We start from the raw sequence: 20,705 nt of genomic DNA, 5'->3' as shown, positions 1-20,705 counted from the left end.
CACAGAGCTAAAAGCCATGTTCCTGGAACATTTCCTTCTGGGCACTCCTTATCCACATAAAGGAAAAGGAAAAAAAAAAAAAAGCCACCCTTTGCCATATTTTACAGCAAGCAAATAAATAATCTGAGGAAAGAAACAAAGCAGCAACTTTCATAGACTACACTCACTGTATGTAGTAAATCGTCATTTTCAAGGCACTGGATGCGCAATAAAGGAGACAAGTTAAAGGAAACAAAAAACATTTGGTTACTTGTTGCCCAGTGAATATTACAAAAGCCGTGCGATTTGCAAGAAGTATTTATTAAGTAAAACAGTTACTCCAAGATTTAGTATATCAATCACCTACCTTGTAGGAGGGCTCCATTTCTCTTGAAAAAGGTGCTTCCTGGCCAAATGGGTGGACCTGATGTGCTAAAGGTAATAAGAAATAAGTGTAAAGAAAATCTCATTTACATTAAGCAATTATAAGTTACTGTTTGCATGAATTCTGTTTTGTTTTTAAAGCTAATGTAACATCATGGACTTTTTGCCTTCAAGAAGCATCTAAAATTTCATGTTAAAAATAGGTCAATTTGATTCAAAATTCCCATTCTCTTCACAAGGAAAAACCTCCTCTGCAAAGCACACACCCACACTCTCTTAGAGGAAGAGAGAAAAAAAAGCAATTTGGAATAAATAATGAAAAAAACAAAACCCAAATCAATGTCAAAGATATTTACTGAATTCTCAGGACAGCAAAAGATACGCCTTTTCCCAAAGCCATCTGCTAAAAACCCCAGTGCTTTTTGGCTTTTACTCAGCTGTAACAATGTGCTCCCCCAGCTATTACATCAACCCAGAAAAGCCCTGGCCAGACGCTGGGTGGCTCCTGTGCTTCCACCAGAGCACTTTGTCCACCAAACCCCCTCATGGGTAGAGGTCACCCCACCACCCAACAAAGCCATCCTGCCAGCACCACCATTAACGAAGCTTGATCTTGGCCATGCATACAGACTTGGTGGCCACAGTGGCTCCGGGGAGACCCCCAGACAGGCTGGTGGCCACCACAGGCCCTGGAGCACCCAGTGCCTGTCTGTCCCAAAGTCCTTCCCCGAGCTTGGGCCACCACCAGGTCCCTCTTGGCTTTGCCTTCTGCTCCCACAGAGGCTGCCCCAAGGTAGTGGGCTCTGAGGGGCGTCCCCTGCGACAAGTGGGGCTGAAGGCAAAGGACAGATTCAAACGCAGGAAAGGGAAGAGGAGGAAGCAAATATTTTAAAAGCCCAGTACCCAAGGGAAGTAACTAAAAACACGGGACAGACTTGTTGCAGCCTTCTCAAGGCAGGAGCAAGAGAAAGACTGGCAGGAGGTCAGAATGACCTATCGTCATGAAACGGGTTTCAAAGTCCTCTAACTCTTGAAAACAATCACAGGTATTTTAAAACACTAAGTTTTTATCTAAATTGGTGTCATGAAACTATGCTATCTATATAAAAAATATTGCCCTATGCCTAAATCTGAGCACAAACAAACTAAAAGCAAGGCACTAAATAGCCTTTAGTGAGGTTACTGTAAGGCATTTGGCCTTTTTAAGGTAATTCACCTTCCTCTTTGGATGCAAAATGTGAACCAAACACCACAAGCCATTTCTGTTCAAAATTACTTTTGTCTCCTCTCGAGTTGACACAAAACTCAACGAAATGGAAAACAGATGTTGTCTATTACCCTGACAGCATTAGCAAAGTTCTGATAAAACGCCATATAAAAAAAACACGCTGCTTTCACCCGTATTCTGCAGAGACTCTTGTGCGCTAACATATAAAAACTCCACCGTGCTAAAATACAGACTGTAAAAGGATCCCAAGCAATTACACGAGTAATAAGAGCCTTCAATACTCCTGAACAAAAAGGGGCGGTGAAAGAGAGCGAGAGAGAGGCCAAAATGACCAAAAAAGAAGTTAAGTAGGTCTATGTTCCTAAGTGCTGGGGCACGCACCCCTCTGAATACACACACACACTCCACGGGGCTTAACGTAACCTACTGTTTGCACTCCTTAGAGAAAGCGCCGGCTCTTCCAGTGCAGCTCCTCAGCTCACACCAAGGTCAAGAGCTTTTGAGGGTATTCACACTCTTGTAGGACAGGCCCACAGTTTTATAGTGCATCAGAGGCCGGAACAATCTCTGGGAGAAGACCCATCGAGCCACAAGTGGAAAGGCGTAGTGTAGTCTTTACACTGTACAAATTTCGCCATGGAAATCAGAAATCACAGTATGGCAACCATATACCTTGCAAAAGCCCAAGAAAAAAATAGTGGTGATGATCTGAAGTGAAGCCATAGAAACAATTCCTTGTCAGGATGCTGTATCCATCTATGTGGGTGGAAGAGGGTTAAAGAAAGGAGAGGGAAAAGTGTATATATTTGAATAGACAAAATGTCTCCACTAGAGAAACAAAGCCATAGTGATTTATCTTATTTTCCAACTTGAAAAAAGGCCCAAGGCTCTCATAAAAAACTCCATCTGATTCAGCACAAACCCACATGAACTGAGAAAATTAACTGTGCCTTCCCAGGGAAGGAAGCTAAAGAATTCAAGCATGTAAATAATATACCACAGCGACCGGTCAAGCCTTTCAAAGAACAAACTTGTGTGTTTGCAGGGCTCTGCTGAAGTTAAGCTGTGCCTGTTCCTGTGTTGGATAAACTCTCTCTCTGTTCCCAAACTTTTGCACGTGAAGTCTCAAATGGTATTAATTATTAAAACGTACTTCAAGTTGAGAAATGACAGAGTTAAACTGTCTCTCACTTTAAAGTGTTCGAAAGCTGCTTTCTCCCTGTTCCAGATTAAGAAACCATTTGTAGAAGTTCATTCCTCTAAAGACCATCTATAACAAAAAAACCCACACGTTTGGTCCACCCCAGGCATTTTTTCAAACTAATTGTTTCTTCGGTGTAGCCTGTAAGCTACTGGAGAAGAGTGGGTTTCTCTCCTAGAAAAATAACAGCATATTCTGTACTTAGGCAAAATAAAAATGCAAAATCTGGTTTTTGAAGTTCCGTCTGTAGTCAATACATGCTCCAAGGTTAATATTTATTCACTTAGCATTATTGATGGCAGAGTTTTTCCCCAAACTTATCAACAAAACACACTGACTGAAGTAATATAAATTTCTAATAAATCCCCACACAGCTACTAGAAGAAAAGCAGGAACTAGTTTGAACTTTCATATCAGCGCAAGGAACTTGTGATCTAATACATTTTTGTTACGCACAAGTTTGGACTGACTTAACTCCCAGCAAGAGATGAGCACAGGGCACTTGGGCAGGAGAGGAAGGGAGAGATGGATCTGGGTGAACCATAAAGAGCTAAGATTTCAAACTAAAATCTTGGAAGAACAGGGATTAATCTATTTTATGGATAAAACAACACGTGAAACACCAACAGCAACCTGTCAAGGTCAAAACCCGTTGGTTTGATTTGCAGAAAGTACTATCATTTTTAGCATACCCTCAGCCAAAGGGATATCCAGGCTGCAAGAGGATTTGTAACAAATCCATCAAACAGGATCCAGGGATGCAGGTTCATCTCCATCCAGCGGAGGATCCACCTCTCTCTGAAGCACAGTCACTGTCCCTGTGGCATCTCTGTACCACCGCAGGGAGCAAATGAGGTGTTCACACATCTGCTGAACACCAGCACCTGAGATAACCTGACAACCACCAGCGTTTAGCCCAGGAGTATCTGCTTGGGTGACACCAGATACCTGGAACCAGGAGCCACCCCTGATCAAACCCAACCCTTCCTGGGCATTCGCTATTGATTTTTAATGACAAGTGGGACTCGATTTCCACTCCAGGCAAGCGATGGAACTGTTTTTCCCTCTGATGACACAACCAGTAGGAAACTTGGTTGTGCGGCAGGGCCCCCAGGCACGAGAAGCCGCCTGACCGAGGGCTAGCAGGGATTTTTCTGAGGGAAGGCTTTTCCATAGGAAAATGTTGCTTTGCTGAAATCTAAAACATTCCATGGGAATGTGTTGATTTGGACAGCACTTTTTCTGGAAACCAGGCCGACGTGAAGGCTGGCTGGCCAGCCAGCCAACGAGGGTTCGTGGCAGCCAGCCAGCCCAACCAGAAGCTCCCAGGGCATACAGAAGCAATAACGCACGTGAGCCCTCCCCGATTAATTGTTTTTACCCAAAACGTACGCCACACATTTATAAAGATCTTTAAAAGGTGCCTGGGCTTCAAGAGACTTAAAAACGGAAATATAAATCCTTTGTCTTCTGGAATTCACATCAGAGGAAGGAGACTGCAGTTCTTAAAGCCAAGTGCTAAAAAAAAAAAAAGCTAGGGTATGAATTCTCTCTCACAGTTGCAGTATTTCACAACTATGCCAAAAACTCTCACAGGCCTCTTTGTCAGAGAGGCCTGATTAATAGATTTAAAAAACCCAAACAACTGAAAATTCAAAACAAATTCAATTGTGTGGGACCACACGCCACAATTAATGGATGATGAAAACACAGAGGAAAGGTAATAAATGGTAGGCCAATGACTGTGTTACCAAGTATGTCCAGAGGGTGATGGTAGGCAGGAGGACACAGAAAGGGGGGGGAAAACAACCAACCAACCAAGAAGTCCCCTCTCCCCCATGAATGCACACTATGAAGGCTACTGAAGCATGGAGCTATGAGCCCAAAGGAGGGCTCAAGGGGGAGGTGGGGAAGATGCTCCCCACACACACCTTGGCCTACCAAGAGGTGGTGGGTTCAGTTGCTGGGGCACAGCTGGTGACCCTGGCTCTCAGGAAAGCTTGGAGTACAGGGTGGGACAGCTCAGTCAGGGGTAGAAAGATGAAACAGTCTCAGCTGTAAGCTAACAAAATTTGCACACAATACACCCAACACAGAGCCTACAGTAAGCAAACGGCTGATAGACCACCAACAGGCTGCAGTGACACTGAGGATCCCCTCTCCAGCTTTACCAGTGGCAAAAATGATGGGCACAAGCAAAGGTGACTGAAGCCCCTCTACATGCAGATCAGCCCATGGATTTTGCAAAAAAATGTGAAGAAATACAACTTTTCCTCTCCTGACAAGCACAGTAACTTCCCAGTAGCGCAGAATAAGTGGATGGGAGAGCACCCAATTCACTTCGATCACCACCCTTGGCCCCGGGGTGGACAGCAGTTATCAGGACAGCAATTAAATTGAAAACTCCCAGGAACAGAAGCTACAGGTGGCAGACGAAGGGAATGAAGGCATTGCTGTACCCTCACTATAAGCACTCCATTATCAACCATCCACAGTGCAAAATACTTCACGCAAGTCTCACCAACACCTCGGACAAATAGCAAACTGAAGGAAATGTCAGGGTCACCAAAACTAGAAACAACAAACCATTTTGTCAGAGTAACCAACGGGACATCTTGCAGGTATAGAAATGCAGCTCTGAAAGTTTTTGAAAAGCAACTAAACCACAATTATTCTTACGTTCACGTTGCTGAGATAACAATAGCTGGAGCTGCCTCTGCCTGGCCGGAGCCCATGAAACCCTGTATCTAGTGGCAGCAGGGAATGATGGTCTTGACAGGAACATTCAGCTCCCAATGCAAGCTGGACTCGGACTGTGACCCTACCATACATAAATGCATGTCTAACTAAGCTGGAAGATTGCAATTTTTACCATTCCTGAGAATTAATTTTAGGATGGGGCAGTAACTGGGGAAAAAAAGGCTTAAGAAGTATACTTTTGTGGAAATACAGGATCCCTTGATGCTGGAGGATGAACAGCACTTCCTTGGCTCCCACAAACAGAGGCTGCAGAGCAGCCGTCGGACGGCACGGGAGGAGGTCTCTTGGTCCAAACCACACGGCCACGAGCCTGGAGGGTGAACACGGGACAGACGGCACCTCGTTCTGCCCGAGGACTCCTCCAACGCTCCTCTTGCACTGGAGAGCTCAGATCCTTCTACTGCCATATCAGCTCCGTTTTCTACACTCAACTTCAATGCCAGTACTGGACGGGGGCTATCGAGACTACTGCACTGCAAAAAAAGGGTTAATGCTCTACACCCGGGTACATAACCATAGTTGGATTAAAGAATTTATTACTCCTATTATAAATTTTGAGCAATAAGGAAGCATTTAGATACCGACGCACCTCTAACACATGCGTTTTGTTAACAAGGGAAAAAAAAAAATATATTTATAATCCCTGCCAGCAGCTTGCTGGCAGTTAATATCACAATTAGCGATCACCTAGCAACAGGCAAGCGAGCTTCCTCTCCAATCAAAGGGAGAAAACCTCTACTAACCTGGGCTAATGGCAATACATTAAAAAAAAAAAGTCTGGAAGGTATGTGTTAAGGTATTTCCTGATTTTCATGAAAAGTGATTACTTTAGATATTTTAAATACATAAATCCATTACTCCATCTTCTCAAATTTTCCACAACTGACAAAACATTATTCTTAAAGAGATTTATGAATTCACAATACTAATTTTTAATTTATGAAGGCTGATCTAATATTCTGGTAATGCTTCTCTTTGCTCTGCAATTCCCTATTTTGTTTTCTCTCGGTATCTCTCACTTACTGCGACATGTGGGATCGAGACTTTAAGCTCCTATATGGAGTCTTTCCCTGTTTCTCTAGGGTGTCTAACACATTTTCGAGCGAATAATAAAATTTTGATCTCTTGTGCACTCTAAATGAGTTTTCTATATGACACGACTGCCAGAGGGATTACATCTAAATTTTTATTAAAGACAAAAGAAAAGTTGCTTAGGAAAGCTATTCACGAACGTAACACCTGAAAATGAAATTTAATGTTACTTTTTGAAGGATGAAGTGGAAAGTTGGCCAAATCTTTACATTCTCCAAATAGCCAAAGGCATTCTTTTGCCACTGTCTCCACTTAAAATAAGTAACTAAGCAAGAAACTAGAGAGAGGGAGAGGAAGAAAAAACATTAGGATAAAAAAAAAAGTTTCTCGTATTTCCAGAATTAGGGATAAAAAGGGTATTTCTTAATTTCAAGAAAAACATGGTCACGTGAGTTTCAGAGCCCATCAATGACTCTGCTGTGGTGCTCAAAAGCAGCTCTCACTGGTGATGTGACATATGAAGCCTTCTTGTCCCCTTGGTGGGACTCTGCAGCCTTCAGCCAGAATTTTGGTCTTTGCCGAGAGCTGAACATATATTTATGGACAATAATGGAGGATTTGTTCTTTAAAGAAATAAAAAAATCATAATTTCTATAGACAGTTGTTGTTTTAAGAAAGATGGCTATGTTAACCATAGTGCAAAATGCAAATTTCTCACTAATCTGTGTTTTAAGTATTTTAACACATTTATTGTGAACACATTAGAATTTCAAGCTGAATACTGAAATAGGAAAAAGTCCGGATATATTCAAAAATTCATGGTGAGGCAACTGTCCCATGTTACTTTTAACTAAAAATATTTGTCTCCATTGGGAATTGGGAGATGCCAACTATCAGCCCCTGATTCTAATTCTGCCTCTACCACTGAATCACACAGTGACTTCAGGCAAGTCACTTCATCCTTTATGTCTCAGTCTTATTTCTCTTCTTTCGTGTTAAAACCAGGAATAAGTTTTTTGCCAACAGAGTCTACATATCTCTGGGAGGAAGAAAGAATTGTTAAGCAACAACACAACAGGTGAGGGAATAGTCTTTTGAAGTGCATGTAGTTAAAGGAGGAACAACACAGCTCACTTCTAGAGCACGGGTTGTTATTTGTTCCTGCTTTCCCGATTTTGAAGTAAGGAAAAACACCGCAGGTTACCTCACATGATGTAGTGCTGTGTTTCTCCTTATTTCACAACTGCTATTAAATGGTTCCTAGACCATCTATCACTGGATGAAAAAATGGTGGTCATCAGGCTGGCGACATTTCAGACTTATCTAAACTCACTTGTGTTATGGAGTGTGCCTGTGCTGGCTCATGCAGGCACTGAGACCAGTCCCTTGAAGCCCAGATGATCAGAAGATCCCATTTCAGACAGCCATTGGCCTCTGAGACCATAGAGGACTGTGGCCTCTTTTGGACCATAGCAGCGTCAACGGGGAGAAGTTTGATTGTTTTTTGTTCTCCAAATCAGAAATGGAGCACTCCAGTTTTCTCATGATGTGCCTTCATTTGCTACTAAACTTATCAGGAGGAAGAAGAGGTTCATTTACATTTTGGATTTCCTTGATTAGAATTGCACTGGAAGAAAAAAAGCTTTTAATCTCATATTCCAGAAGATAAACGAGTCCTAGAATCCTAGTAATTGCCTGTATCTAGGCTCACCTTCATTTTCAACTTGATGTAAAGAGTCTGCTTTGATAGTTAATGCTGCAGCACAGACAAGGCCCTAGAGAACTTCCACACTGATCACCTGAGCGACTGAACCGCAGTCAAACTGCAGAGCTGCCACCCAGGCACAACACTGTAAAAGCTCGGGTAAAAGAAGCATTTCTCCCAAATTGAAACTGATTAAATTTTTAAAAAGCCTAAGGTCACCCAATTGACTTCTGTTGTTCTAGTCCTGAATTCTCCGTTGATTATTTTTGCAGAACTTCCAATAGCATTGCTGGTAGACCTGCCTGGGTTTGATAAACACTTTCTACATGAGGCTCCCACTCACATTTCTAACCACGGCTTAACCAGGGTCTGACAGTCAACTGGACTCGAGATGAACGACACGCACGTCTCTGCTGGAACAGCTTGTCACCCATTAGTGAGAATATGCCGCTTGTTAAAGACACCAGGGTACCTTGCACAAAGTTACAAACGTGCACACCTGAAAGGGCAAATCTGATCTGCAATGAAACACAAATAGATGGGAAAAAGGAAGGAGGGGCCTTTAAGTCCCCCCCCAAAATGCCTCACGTCGTTTGCTGCAATTCTTGTTTATCCGGTATGGTGCAATTCCCCATTTCACCAATTTAAGTGCTAAGGAAACTCAAAACTAAGCATGACCCGCAGGCTGCTGCCAGGATGAACTCCCCCTCCAACGCTCGCTCCAAGCCAAGGCGCTTACCAGCTGAAATTTTCCATACTTGGTCTTTCTCATTAATCTTGAATGAATGTGGTTCAGATGATTCAGAACTAATCTGGCTTCTGGAATTACAGCAGCAGAGGACAAAACGAATGTTTAACCTCTCCCCTGGAACATTTAACCTCTCCCAGATGCTGAGGGTATTTTTCCCTGGGAAGCTTAATGTGCTTATAGGCTCGGCAGCGCTGCTGCGGAGGAGCGTGCAGAGATTTGCAGTCGCTGGCCCACACACCAAAGTGTTTGATGCACATGTCAGAAAGTTACGTAAATGCAGAAAACACGACAATAATAATAATAATAACAAAACCGAAGTCAAGTACTCATGTATTTGGAAAGCCCCCATTACATTTTTTGATTAATCTCAATTCTACCTCTTCAGGCGTATCTACTACACCAGTCCTGCATTCAAGGGTCTCCCTCTTATCCCCCAGAAGATCAGTTCCTGAGGATGCATACGAGGTGCTCAAAAGATGAATGACAGTTTGTGGGTGCTTCTATCACCAACACAGAAGTTTAATGCATAAATATCAAGTTATCTTTAGAGGTACATTTTTAGAAAGAGACTGCTAAGGCATAAAAAATTTAGTACAAAAATTTGCCAGTTTTCACTCATTCACATTCCTGTGATTACTCAGTTCGAAGCACTCAGAGCTGTATTTTCAGGATGGGGGAAGGGAGAAACCAAAACACACATGAAATTACAGCACGTAACACCGGGATGTTTCACCTTGCAGGCTGGGTCTACAGATGTAACACAAGAGGGAAGAGAATATGGTATTTTTTGCATTCAGAAGCATTGTAGAGACATCACCTAGACCAATCCTCCCACCCACAGAGCTACAGAGACACCATTTCCATTCACAGAAAGGAAAATACATGCACAGAGATAAAGATGTAGCTCCAAAAGACCCAGTAAACCATGGCAGACCAGGGCCAGCCCCTGGACGCCCCAACTCCAAGCCCCTGCTGACAACCCACACTGCTGTTGTATTCGGGCTCCTCATCACTCACTGACATTAGTTGCACCTACCAGAATTCAGTCTTTTTCCTGAACAGATCCCAAATGCCTCAGGTTGGATGCAGAGGAAATTAAAAGCAGGATTGTAACATGCCCTCCACCGTACAGTAAATTTAAAGCAAACAGCAGAAGTTTTAAATTCTATCCTATCAGCTCAATCCAGCCAGAAGATAGGACTTTTTCATTTATGCCAGAAAAGTCATCGACTCAACAAAGCCTCAAATTCAAGGGGCAGAGCAGATGTGACCTCACAGGTATTTGCCTTGCAGAAGTCTCTTCCCTCTTTACAGCCTCTGCCAAAACAAAGAAACCCCCCTGAACTGTGGCTGGGAACTGTACGTGATCTGTACTTTTCTGATCTCCAGAACAAGAGCATTCCTAGTTATTTTTACAGTAGCAATAACTACAGCACCCAACTCCCAGTGTATCTTCTACTTAACTTTTTCAAAGCAGAGCTATGAAATAATGAATTTCACACGTTCTGTCAATCTAACTGTAAACATATACTCAGAGGACTTCATTTGGACTCATTTTTAAATAATCTTTAGCCACTTTCATCTTAGCGGAAAAATAAACCTCCCACCTGTAATGGGAAATAAAATTCAGTGTGTGTCTTTATCCCTAATCCTTACCTCTCCAAACAGCTGTTCAGCCTGTTGAGGATACTAACATTGTACTTAATAATATTCTAAGAATTTTCTCAAGGTACAATATCACCCGCATGAGTGAAGGAAGTCACAAATGAAAAGAAAAGCTGACCTTCACATAATTTACAGGAAGAAGTCACCCCTCTACCTTTAAGCCAGCAATTCTTCATACGAGTGATGAAGCTGCATCTCTACCAAGAAGACTACTTTTGGAGAAACTTGTCTTCCAACATTGTTATTTCAACAAATCTCAGCTTCCCCAGTGGAATCTGTGATCTGGTCTATGTTTCCCTCCTTTTGCTGCTTCTCCTGCTGTTTGTGCAGAAACTGGAGGTGAGTCAGTAGGATGGGGCTTAAACACTGCTCTTCACTCTGGGATTCTCAGCAGAAAGCACAGGTGCAGAATTAAAGGATATATGAGAAAGGCAAAGGTGGGCAGGCAATTGCTTTTGTGATGAGATACTGGTTTTTACATCTCTGCTGTGACTTCATGTGGGGAAAATTGAAAAAAAAAAATCATTATGAACACGAAAAAGTCACAAAAATTTGCAAATATCAAAGTTTACTGTTCCTGCATGATATATCTGAAAAGCAGTTTGGCAACAATCTTGTGCCAAAACACAAAGCCTAGAGTGTAGACCATTCACTCTCTCTTGATAAAGCTCAAGAAAGTTAAAGAATAAAACCAAATGTGACAAACCAGCAATCCTCTGTGCTCCTCGCCAAACAGCCAGTGGAGGAGACCAAACGTTCTCAACGAACCAAGAGGTTCTGGGAGATCCATCTGCTGGTGGGCAATCCCAAAACCTGAGGTATTTCACTAATGAAGAGCACAATCTTTGTGGGCACCAAAAAGAGCTGCTAAGGATGGGCATGGCTATCCACCACATACTGTGTAATTCTCCTTCCAGTTGAATCAGTGTCTGCCATGCAGTTGCAAAAAATCCTCATTAGTATTAACTTGCAAAAATATGTTCATGAGTGTATGTGCACTCTCACTCTCTCTCTGTAATTAATCCCTGGAGAAAAGCAGTTCCTTGGATGATCTCAAATATAGAAAATCAATGAGTTAGATTACAGGAAACAATTAATTATGGTTCACTGGTGTTTAGAGAGAGACAGTGACACTCTGACATCCCCAGATAGCATTTGTGCCCTCTAAAGCAGCAAATCACAGAAAGCAACAAACTACACTTTCCAAACATCAGATGACCTCAAGCTTGCTCATTCTAGTGAGATGATACTAATCAGTCATAAAATGAATGGGACATAACCTTTTAAACATTAAAGAGGCAATTAATTTATAGTGCATCCGTTTACTATAACCAATTAAGCAGAAATATTTTCTCCACGTGTTAATGTAACTTCTGACAAATCACGGGGCGGGGGAAATGCAACAGATGACTTTGCCAAACCATTCCAGTTAATCCTCATGCTAGTGGTTTCACTGAAATTCAAGTCTCTTTTTTTCAGTGCTGTATACAGTGCAACACTGAATTTCCCCACCAACACACAAAGTAAATAGGCATGACTTGGAAAGCACCAACTCCAGCCATTGGCAGCACTGAGCCATCCAGGTCCCTGCCTCTGCCGGGTGCCGCAAATACCACCTGCGGCTCCCAGTTCAACTGGAACAGGCTCAACCACATTTTTAGAAATCCCTGGGTCTAAATTCTACATCACAGAGAAACACCACTTGAAGTGAAGCAGGGCTTGGATGGTATCAGCAGAAACTGTTGCCATCTCACTGCGCTCTACCCTTTTCAAATCATTTTCGCTGACCTATGGAGAGGACTCACCATTCCACTATTCTGTCTTCATTGCCAGCCCCTAACGAAACTGTCTCCTCATCAACATTATCCCCTCTGACAAATGACTTTTCTACTTCAGAAAGTTTATGGCTATTTTGTAAAGCCTTTAGCATCTCAGCACGTGACAACTTCATACCTAAAGCTTTATTAAGCCGTTTAGACAAGTCCCACAGAGAGAACGAGAGCTTGCTTCACCAATCTCCCTTCTCCCTGTTTGTGTGGAAACTCTACTGGCAGGTTCATCTCTTGGTCCCTCTTTCATTCCCTCTTGGGGGGACTCTAGAATAGGTTGTGAAGGCAAGAAAGCAGGAGGTCAGGTTCTCTAGATTATATGAGAGCAGAGTAATGGAATAAAACCCAAAATGGACAAGAAATTAGCATTTAACAAATGCTTTGGATGGAAATTAAAATGTGTTTACAGACAAGTCCGAAGAGAACAGCTCAGCTCCAAGAACAGAGGGCAGAATGTCCCAATTTAATGCTTTTTGTCTAGAGGAAAAAGGTCCCCTTTTTAAGAGAGGGGTATTCTCAAAGAGTATATTCCCCATACAACCCAATCTTGCCCATTATTTATGCTACAGTTGCCTGAATGGAAAGAGGATGCCTGTTAACCACTCAGTGCCATGATGGAAGACAACTATAAGCAGTTGCCTATGAAAGGAAGTCTGACAAGGGCTCATGTGAAACACAACAGTAAAGGAAATCAGGAGCATGGCAGGGCTCACTCCTCCTCCGAGAAACTCTCCTGAACTTGTGGGCAGAGTGAACTGAAAGCAGGGCTTTGGAGCCTGACTACACAGGTGTGTCACACCAAGAAGTTCCACTGAAAAAGAAAAGGAAAGGAAAGGAGGAAAGAAGGAAAGAAAGACAAGCTGGTAATAACGGATACAGTCATGATCCCTCCACACCTTTTTGAGTCTCTGCCACCCCAAAAGAAACATTTCCCTCTTAGGAAGGGCAGAAAAAGAGCCGCTATTTCATGCAGCCTTGCAGTCATGAATGTACTAAACCAGAATATTTCCTATTAAATCCACAACCTCTGTAATCCTCTTCTGTAATTCTCCCATTTTACATTCTCTTTCTGGACAGAGAGGGAAGGGGAAAAGCCCCCTTCTTCTGCTGTCTCCAGGCAAGCTCCAGTCTTCGGTCCCAATGGTCTCTCCAATAGGGCAGCGCTTAGTGCCCGCTTCCCCCTCAGAGGAAGGGAACGATGTACACCACCATGGCACTGACAGGGGATGGTGCTTTTAATTGAAGCAGGAACTGCCTCATTTGCATCTCTGAGCAGGCCAACAAACCAAAAAAAAACCGCACTGAAACTCATCTGTAGGATGGGTGGTGAAAGGGTGACTCCGGTACTGGTCTCATAGTAACCAGCAGAAAAAGTTTCCCCAAATTAAAAAAAAGGGAGTTCAATCTGCCTCCTTCCCTTGGCTTCCCTTTTAAAGAATACAAATAAGCTTCCTGAAAAACAAGGGGCCTTTTGATGAGGCCATAGCTTTCCTCCGTGTTTTTGTTTGTTTGTTGAAAACACTTTGATTTTGCAGGAAGCACTAACAAATGCAACTGGGGATCAACTTAGTTAAAGAACCTTAAAACGCAACAGGACACACATCTCCCACTTCAGCCACTAAACTGGATTGTCTCACTGGCTCGAGCAAAACTGCTGAATTATTTCCCTAACAAAAGAAAGGCGCTTTTAGGTCCTATAATCTCATTTCAAATCCTTTTACCCACTCCCTACTCTTTTTGGCCTTGAAATTGCAATCCTCTTTCAGGACTAATCTCGGGACTAATTGGTGCCAGCACTCCAGTTTCTCTCCCCATTTCTTCCCCCCTCCCTCTCGCATTGTTCAGGTGCTGAAAAGGACCACGGCGGGCCAGGGTTCAGCGCCCCTATTAATGAGCCTGTTCCTACAGAGTAACTGTTAATAATTAGCAGGAAGCATTTTGTCTTTAAATGGCACAGCGTGAGCAGCAAGGTTTCGCAGAGCCAAAAGAATGGCTTCACTGTTGCTGGAGGAGCTCCACAAGTGTGATGGCCGGGCGGCGTGCAGGGCGGCGTGCCCGGGACCAGCCCCAGGAGCCGGGCAGCATGGGCAGCACCAGCATTTTTCCGGAGCTCCAGCATCAGTGGGAAGGAGGTGGGATGCAAGGGAGAGCCCCCCACACACCTCACCTCCGGCACCGCCGACACCACCACCGAGGAACACGTGGAGGTGACAGGACCGAGTCGGGTGCGGTGACAGGACAGCTTTTGTTAAGAAATACCCCAGACTACAATTCCCTGAGGAATAACGAGCAAAGAGGAGATTTAAGAAAGCCTGCTACTTTTCAGCTAATGACTGTATTTGCAGGTAGTGCCAAAAAGGAACAATGACTTCTCTTACCGAGGGACTATCAGTGTTGACCGCTTCCCAGCCAGAGCTGGAAGCAAAATTAGTTTTTCTGTAATTGGAAACTTCAATCTAGCTAGTGCATTAAAACAAAACCACAAATAAAGCTATTTCCAATGGGCGCTTGTTTCCAGCAAACCTAAGGCTAACTTTGAGCAAAATAAGCCAGAAGCTTATCTTTCAATTCAGGCAAAATAAGCCCAAAGCTTCAAAAGTTTTTCACGCTGGTAGGACTGCATCACCAAGAGCCCACATAAAGTTTTGACACTTAGATATCGTACAGTGTCTTCTACTGTCTTGAAGCTGAAGGATAACCCAAGAAACTCCATCTGATGAGATATACATCACTTCCATTGTACCCCCAAGGAGTGCTCTGGCGTCTAAATGCAATTGTGACTACATCCAAACCCTCCTTCACTGCTGCACATCTTGAGGCATCTGCAAGCACGGATGCTTGAAGAATGAAGAATACATTAGTATTAAAAAAGGAAAAAGATACAGCTTGACTCACTCTCCCCAGAGATCAACTCTTCTTGTGGAGCATCAATAAGAGACAGACTGTCAGGTGCTGAGACTCCTGCAGAAGCCAGCATGCAAGACACAAGGTCTCACTGGTTTTAGGGAATCTACTGCTAGTTCAAAGAGGCAACACCGATGGTTTCTGTATAAAAAGGCACGCTCTCTGGTCAGCATCTGACTATCACTGGAGAAAAAAGCACAGTCTGTTACTGCAAGTACCATTTAGAAATGGTGTGGGTACACAACAGCCACACAGTAAGAACCTGTCGTGTATCTCTGGTCACAGGAATGGATAGCAAGTTCGAACACAGCTGAAATTACTGATGATTTGTCTTTGCACGAAGCTTGAGATCAGGCAGTGTCTCAGCAGCTTTTGAATTAAGATGGGTAATAAGTACCCTTAGCTCTCTGCATACCGACGTCCTCTGAATGTTAGGTACCTACATCACACTACAGCCACCCCTGGCGCAACACCTTGCTGAGGGAATCATGCTACAGAACATCAGCTGGAACAAGTACATTTAAATTCTCCTTCTCTTGAAAATGCAGTTTGCAAACCTTGTGCTCAGGATCCATAGCTTATTTCTGTTTGCCTTTGCGTCAGAAACTTCAGACAGAGGACTCTTCTCAGGTCATCCAATTCCGCTTTCTGCCAACAGAAAACTCCCTCCTACAGTCAATTTTCTAAGATTTTATTGAGTCTGCTTTTCAGCACTCTACCAGATGGATTTCAAACCACTTCCTTTAAGAGATTAATTCAGCCTAATAAGTTCATTATTTGCGCCTGGTCAGTGACCAAGGAAAGATAAGCCAGAGTCTGTGTACTTGTTTCCTCCTCAACATGCTATTAAAATGGAAAGTTCTCCATCCAAGTGTCAAAGGCTGTTCACAACAGCAATACGACAGAGCCAGAGAGACATCCCCACGAAAAACAAGCACCTGCGTTCACAGAGGGATGCTGTTAACTTGTCTACAGCATCACAGCAACCTCCCTTTTCTACCCTGCATGTTGAAAACTGGAAGTTGGAAGACAGCAAGTGAAGGTCAGTTCCTGTTGTCAGTCCCCAGGTCGGAGTCCCCGGGTGGCATCTGCCCACTTCAGTGCAGTCCCAACTCCTGTGCCAGCCCAGTAACTGCTATTTCGTGTCAACACTAAGCACGATGATGCCTCCATGCTCTTCTGCACAGAAACTCCGCTCTGGGAGCCAGATGTAGCATCATTTTACAAGCACAGCACTGTAGCATTTAACTACCCCTGGTGAGATTATGGTTCAATGGCACTTTCTGTGGTAAGAATGCTTTAAGAAAGCCCTCATCCCTCCTTGAAGTCCCAGTCCCTTAAAATAATAAATACACAAGTCACCACGATCCCATTTACAGTGCAGCTACACAAATGTCTCCACTAGCACAACTGAGAGGACAGTTTGCTATTCCAATAGAGCAGCCAGAACATCTTAACGTGACATTGCAAAGGAAAAACAAAACACAAAAAGAAGGAAAGAAGCCACAGAACCAAGGCATATTCCAAACCCAACCCTCTGCTGAGCAACAGGAGGATGCTGCTCCCGGGCTCCTCAGGCAGCTGGGTGAGAACCAGCCTGGAGACGGCTTCATGCCACTGTCTCCCCTGGTGTGGTTAAAGCCCAAGTATGCTTTTGTGGTCTTACACTCCCAAAAGGACAAACTCGGTTGCCAAATTCAAACAGCTTATGAAAATTTGGGGGTTTAACGGATCAGAGGGCAACTGCTGGCTGGGTTTTTAACTGCAGTGTCCGACAGTATCATCTATGGAGTGCTAGCCCCTCTTCTCAGGGGGATCTCATACCCACTGTAGCGAGCCGAGGATGGTCAATGGGCACAGAAATAGGCAAAAATAAACTTCCCCCTCTTCCCCCGACAGTGCCACACAACACAAACTGAACTCCTAAAGCCCTCACTTTGTATCATTACGAAACACGGAGCTCATCAAGACAACTTTGCCTGTTTTCAAAGTAGGGGTTTGATGGTAATATCCCCAGGGAGACAGAAAAAGACCAGTTCTAGCAGTTCCAGCACAAATTTCCATTCTCTCTCAACCCTCCCACCTCCCCCCCAAATCTAAACAAGTCTATTTCTACATTTGAAGGTGAAAGCAGCAAAATATACTTAATAACCAAAATATCTGCATTGCTTTATTTATATAGCTGACTGTGGCTCTTAAAGTATCATGGAATAAATATGTTTGTATAAAATCTTCCTTTTACATTATGTTATACTTGCAAGTTGCAAAATAAAAGCTGGCTACTCCAGAAGCTTTGTTAGTTATTAATTCCCTTAAGTTTAGTTATTTCATTCTAATTAATTGTTTTATTTTTTTAATCTCATGAGAAAAATGGTTGTCTTCGTCTTTCATATGCAAAACAGCTAACGAGAGAACAGTTTTTCATACAGAGAAGGATCTCCAATTAATAGAGATCTTAAATACTTGGGGAGCTGTTATGAGTTTTGCCATTGATCAGACAGCTCCCTGGAAAAAAAGTCTTCAGGAAAGTATACAGAATTAAAAGTAACACCGTTCCTTTTTGTGTACATTTTTCCTCCATCTGCTAATCCGGATTAAACATAAAAAATGACACCCAAATTACCCCAAATTTGCTGTTACATCTCTTTTTCATATATTTTTACTGGAACCTACATCCTGCCATCAGTTATTAATTCCCAATGCTGCATGGATATTTTAAAGCATCACTATATTTGTAATAACTCAGTCTTCAGTACCTGTATTACTGTGCAATTAATTTTTCCAAATTTCACATATTTGGTCTTAAAAAACAATACCACCATGCTCACACAAGATTAAAACCCAGAATTATATATAATTCTAAACACTGAATGTAAAGTGTCAAAAAAAGAGCATTTCAGAGCATCTTAGTTCTTCAAACTGACCTTAGGAAGTTTTCCATCAAGCCTGCAATCACTGCTTGAACAGAATTTCTTTTAGAAGGGTATCTAATGGAATCCTGATAAAAATAGTTACAGCAAAAAGCAGTGAGAGGCATAGAGCTCTGCAATATTTATATTATCCAGGCAGACAACATAGAGAACCCATCAGTGAGGTCAAAAACTGCAGTACAGAAAACAGTCAGGCATACAGGGCCATAAGCAAAAAATGCAGAATAACACCAGCTGTACGAAGCTGGACACCGACTGCTACCTCTGAAAAGGGCACAATGGTATAGTACAGTTATTCCACTTTCATAAATAAAGTCCGTGTAGTACTGATTCTAATACCAAAAATATGTCATACAAGCTAATGAAAAGAAAATTTAACAAGTGCACACAAGCTGCAGCAAGCCAAGAAAGAAATACATTTACATTTGTATTAGCAAGACCCATTGGCTGTGCAATCTTGGATGTTTTAAGAGCAGAGCAATGAAAAATTACGGTACATAACTGAAGTATACGCATGAGCCCACAGAGCGAGTTCTGGCAATTAACAGGAGGAGATTGCCAGCAAAGCAGAAATGAGTCAGGATGAAAAGAAAGGCAAGATCTTTTATAAAACTCTGATGCACGCTTGTATCTGAGATGGCCAATCTCTTCCCCTTTCACAAAGGGAAAAACACTCTCAAAACACAGAGGTGGAACCTGTGCTCCTCTGTAAACAGGTAGAGGGGTGTATGTGACAACCCAACCAACTTCACCCTGAGCAGCAGAGCCAGGCTGCACCTCTCCAGGGCTCCTCTCCCGGTATCTACAAGTTATTCATCAACAAAATGAACTCCTCTAATGTGTTTGCTAGTCAAACCGCTTACACAAACCCACTTCAGACTAGTTGTCTCAAGCAATTCTCCTATCACTGTTGCTGTGAGTATTTACTCTTTTGTAATGGAAATAGGTCACCTGCACTAGAACAGTACATTTTGTTTCTAAGCACAAGAGAGAGCAGCTTCCCTGGCAGCTGCATTTTGACATAAAAAGTATGTCAAAAACACTGTCTATACATATACCTGTGCACCGAAACCCCCAGAGATTTGCACATTTATCACTACAACAACATACAGCCATAGGGAAAAAAAGCATCCGACTCAAAACACGGAATCGCATCAAAAGCATAACAGCACCAACAGCACCAACACCACCAAACTGGATGAAACCAACGGCCTGTTTGGTCCAGGGTTTCCACGACCCCAATGCCAGAGACAGAAGTTTCACAGAAAGCGGCACAGCACGGTAAATCTGTGCTTGCTACTACAGCCCATGTGGACTCAAAATACCAGAGAGACTGATTTAAAACTAAAAATCCCAGGAGGTCTAGTGTCCTCTTCCAGATGCATTTGATTTGCTCTGGACATGGTAGGTAAACAAAACTCCACCTTTCGGGGGACTACTGTGTAATCCTTAGCCTTAGCACCTTCCTGTGGTAGCAAATTCTACTAATTTACACACTGTTTAAACCTTCCTCTCCCTTTTTATTTTGTATTTTACAAACAGTTTTATAATACTTCACTGATGAGCCCCCCACACGTACACACTGCCTTCAGGGCCACCTGGAACAGAAAGGCAGCCAACAAGTTTCTTGGAATCTATCTAAAACACAGCCTCTGAATTCTGATTTATGTTTAGATGTACCAAAATTGCGTGACAGATTTTCTTTAAACAACTGTGAGGTTCCCAAAATTAAGTCAAAACATCTGTGAAAAAATACAGTAAAATAATCAAATATAGCCTTCAGGGTTTCGTCATGGCTTTACTGGAAAAAAAAAAAAAAAAAAAAAAAAAAAAAAAAGAAGTGGAAGTCCTGAGGGCTTCTGTTTTGCAAGGGGAAAGGGGAAGGAACATTTTATTAGGCCACTGTAGCATAAAACACAGAATGCTTAAAATCACAAGAGTAACCATTACAGAAATGCCACTCCCCTTCCCTACTATTTTAAAGATTCTGAAGTTACTGTAACTTTTTATTTTTTTTACTCATGGAAAGTTTATTACTACTAATATGACAGTAGAATTATTTCTAGCAATGTCAGCCTTACAACAGGACTGCAAAAAAAAAGGTGACTTTCCCTTTAAATGTTTCTTACTAAAGGAACCTAAGGAAAGAAGTTCAATAACTAATAGAGAAGTGAAGAAAATCTAAAAAAAAAAAATTTAAAATAAATTTAAAATTTTAACTTGACTTCTGGAAACAAAAAACATTTTCTGAATCCAACAGCAGTAAGATATGAGACATGATGACACTATTTCTGGTTTCCCAAGGTTCATGAGTCTATGTTTTCAAATGCAGAAGTC

The 20,705-nt window shown here is 42.5% G+C and overlaps 1 protein-coding gene across 8 annotated transcripts in view; it reads right to left on the bottom strand.

The window, feature by feature from the left end:
* Positions 1–20,705, bottom strand: part of FOXN3 (forkhead box N3) — a 130,136-nt gene that overhangs the window by 72,033 nt on the left and 37,398 nt on the right. For all 8 annotated transcript variants that reach the window (XM_014947021.1, XM_014947022.1, XM_014947028.1 and 5 more), the window contains one exon: positions 347–411. In XM_014947021.1, coding sequence (XP_014802507.1) covers positions 347–411 — 65 coding nt within the window. The remainder of the gene's footprint in view (positions 1–346; positions 412–20,705) is intronic.

This window comes from Calidris pugnax, unplaced genomic scaffold, assembly GCF_001431845.1.
Source record: "Calidris pugnax isolate Ruff unplaced genomic scaffold, ASM143184v1 scaffold127, whole genome shotgun sequence".
NCBI classification, from domain to species: domain Eukaryota; kingdom Metazoa; phylum Chordata; class Aves; order Charadriiformes; family Scolopacidae; genus Calidris; species Calidris pugnax.
This window is presented reverse-complemented; position numbering and strand designations above follow the sequence as displayed.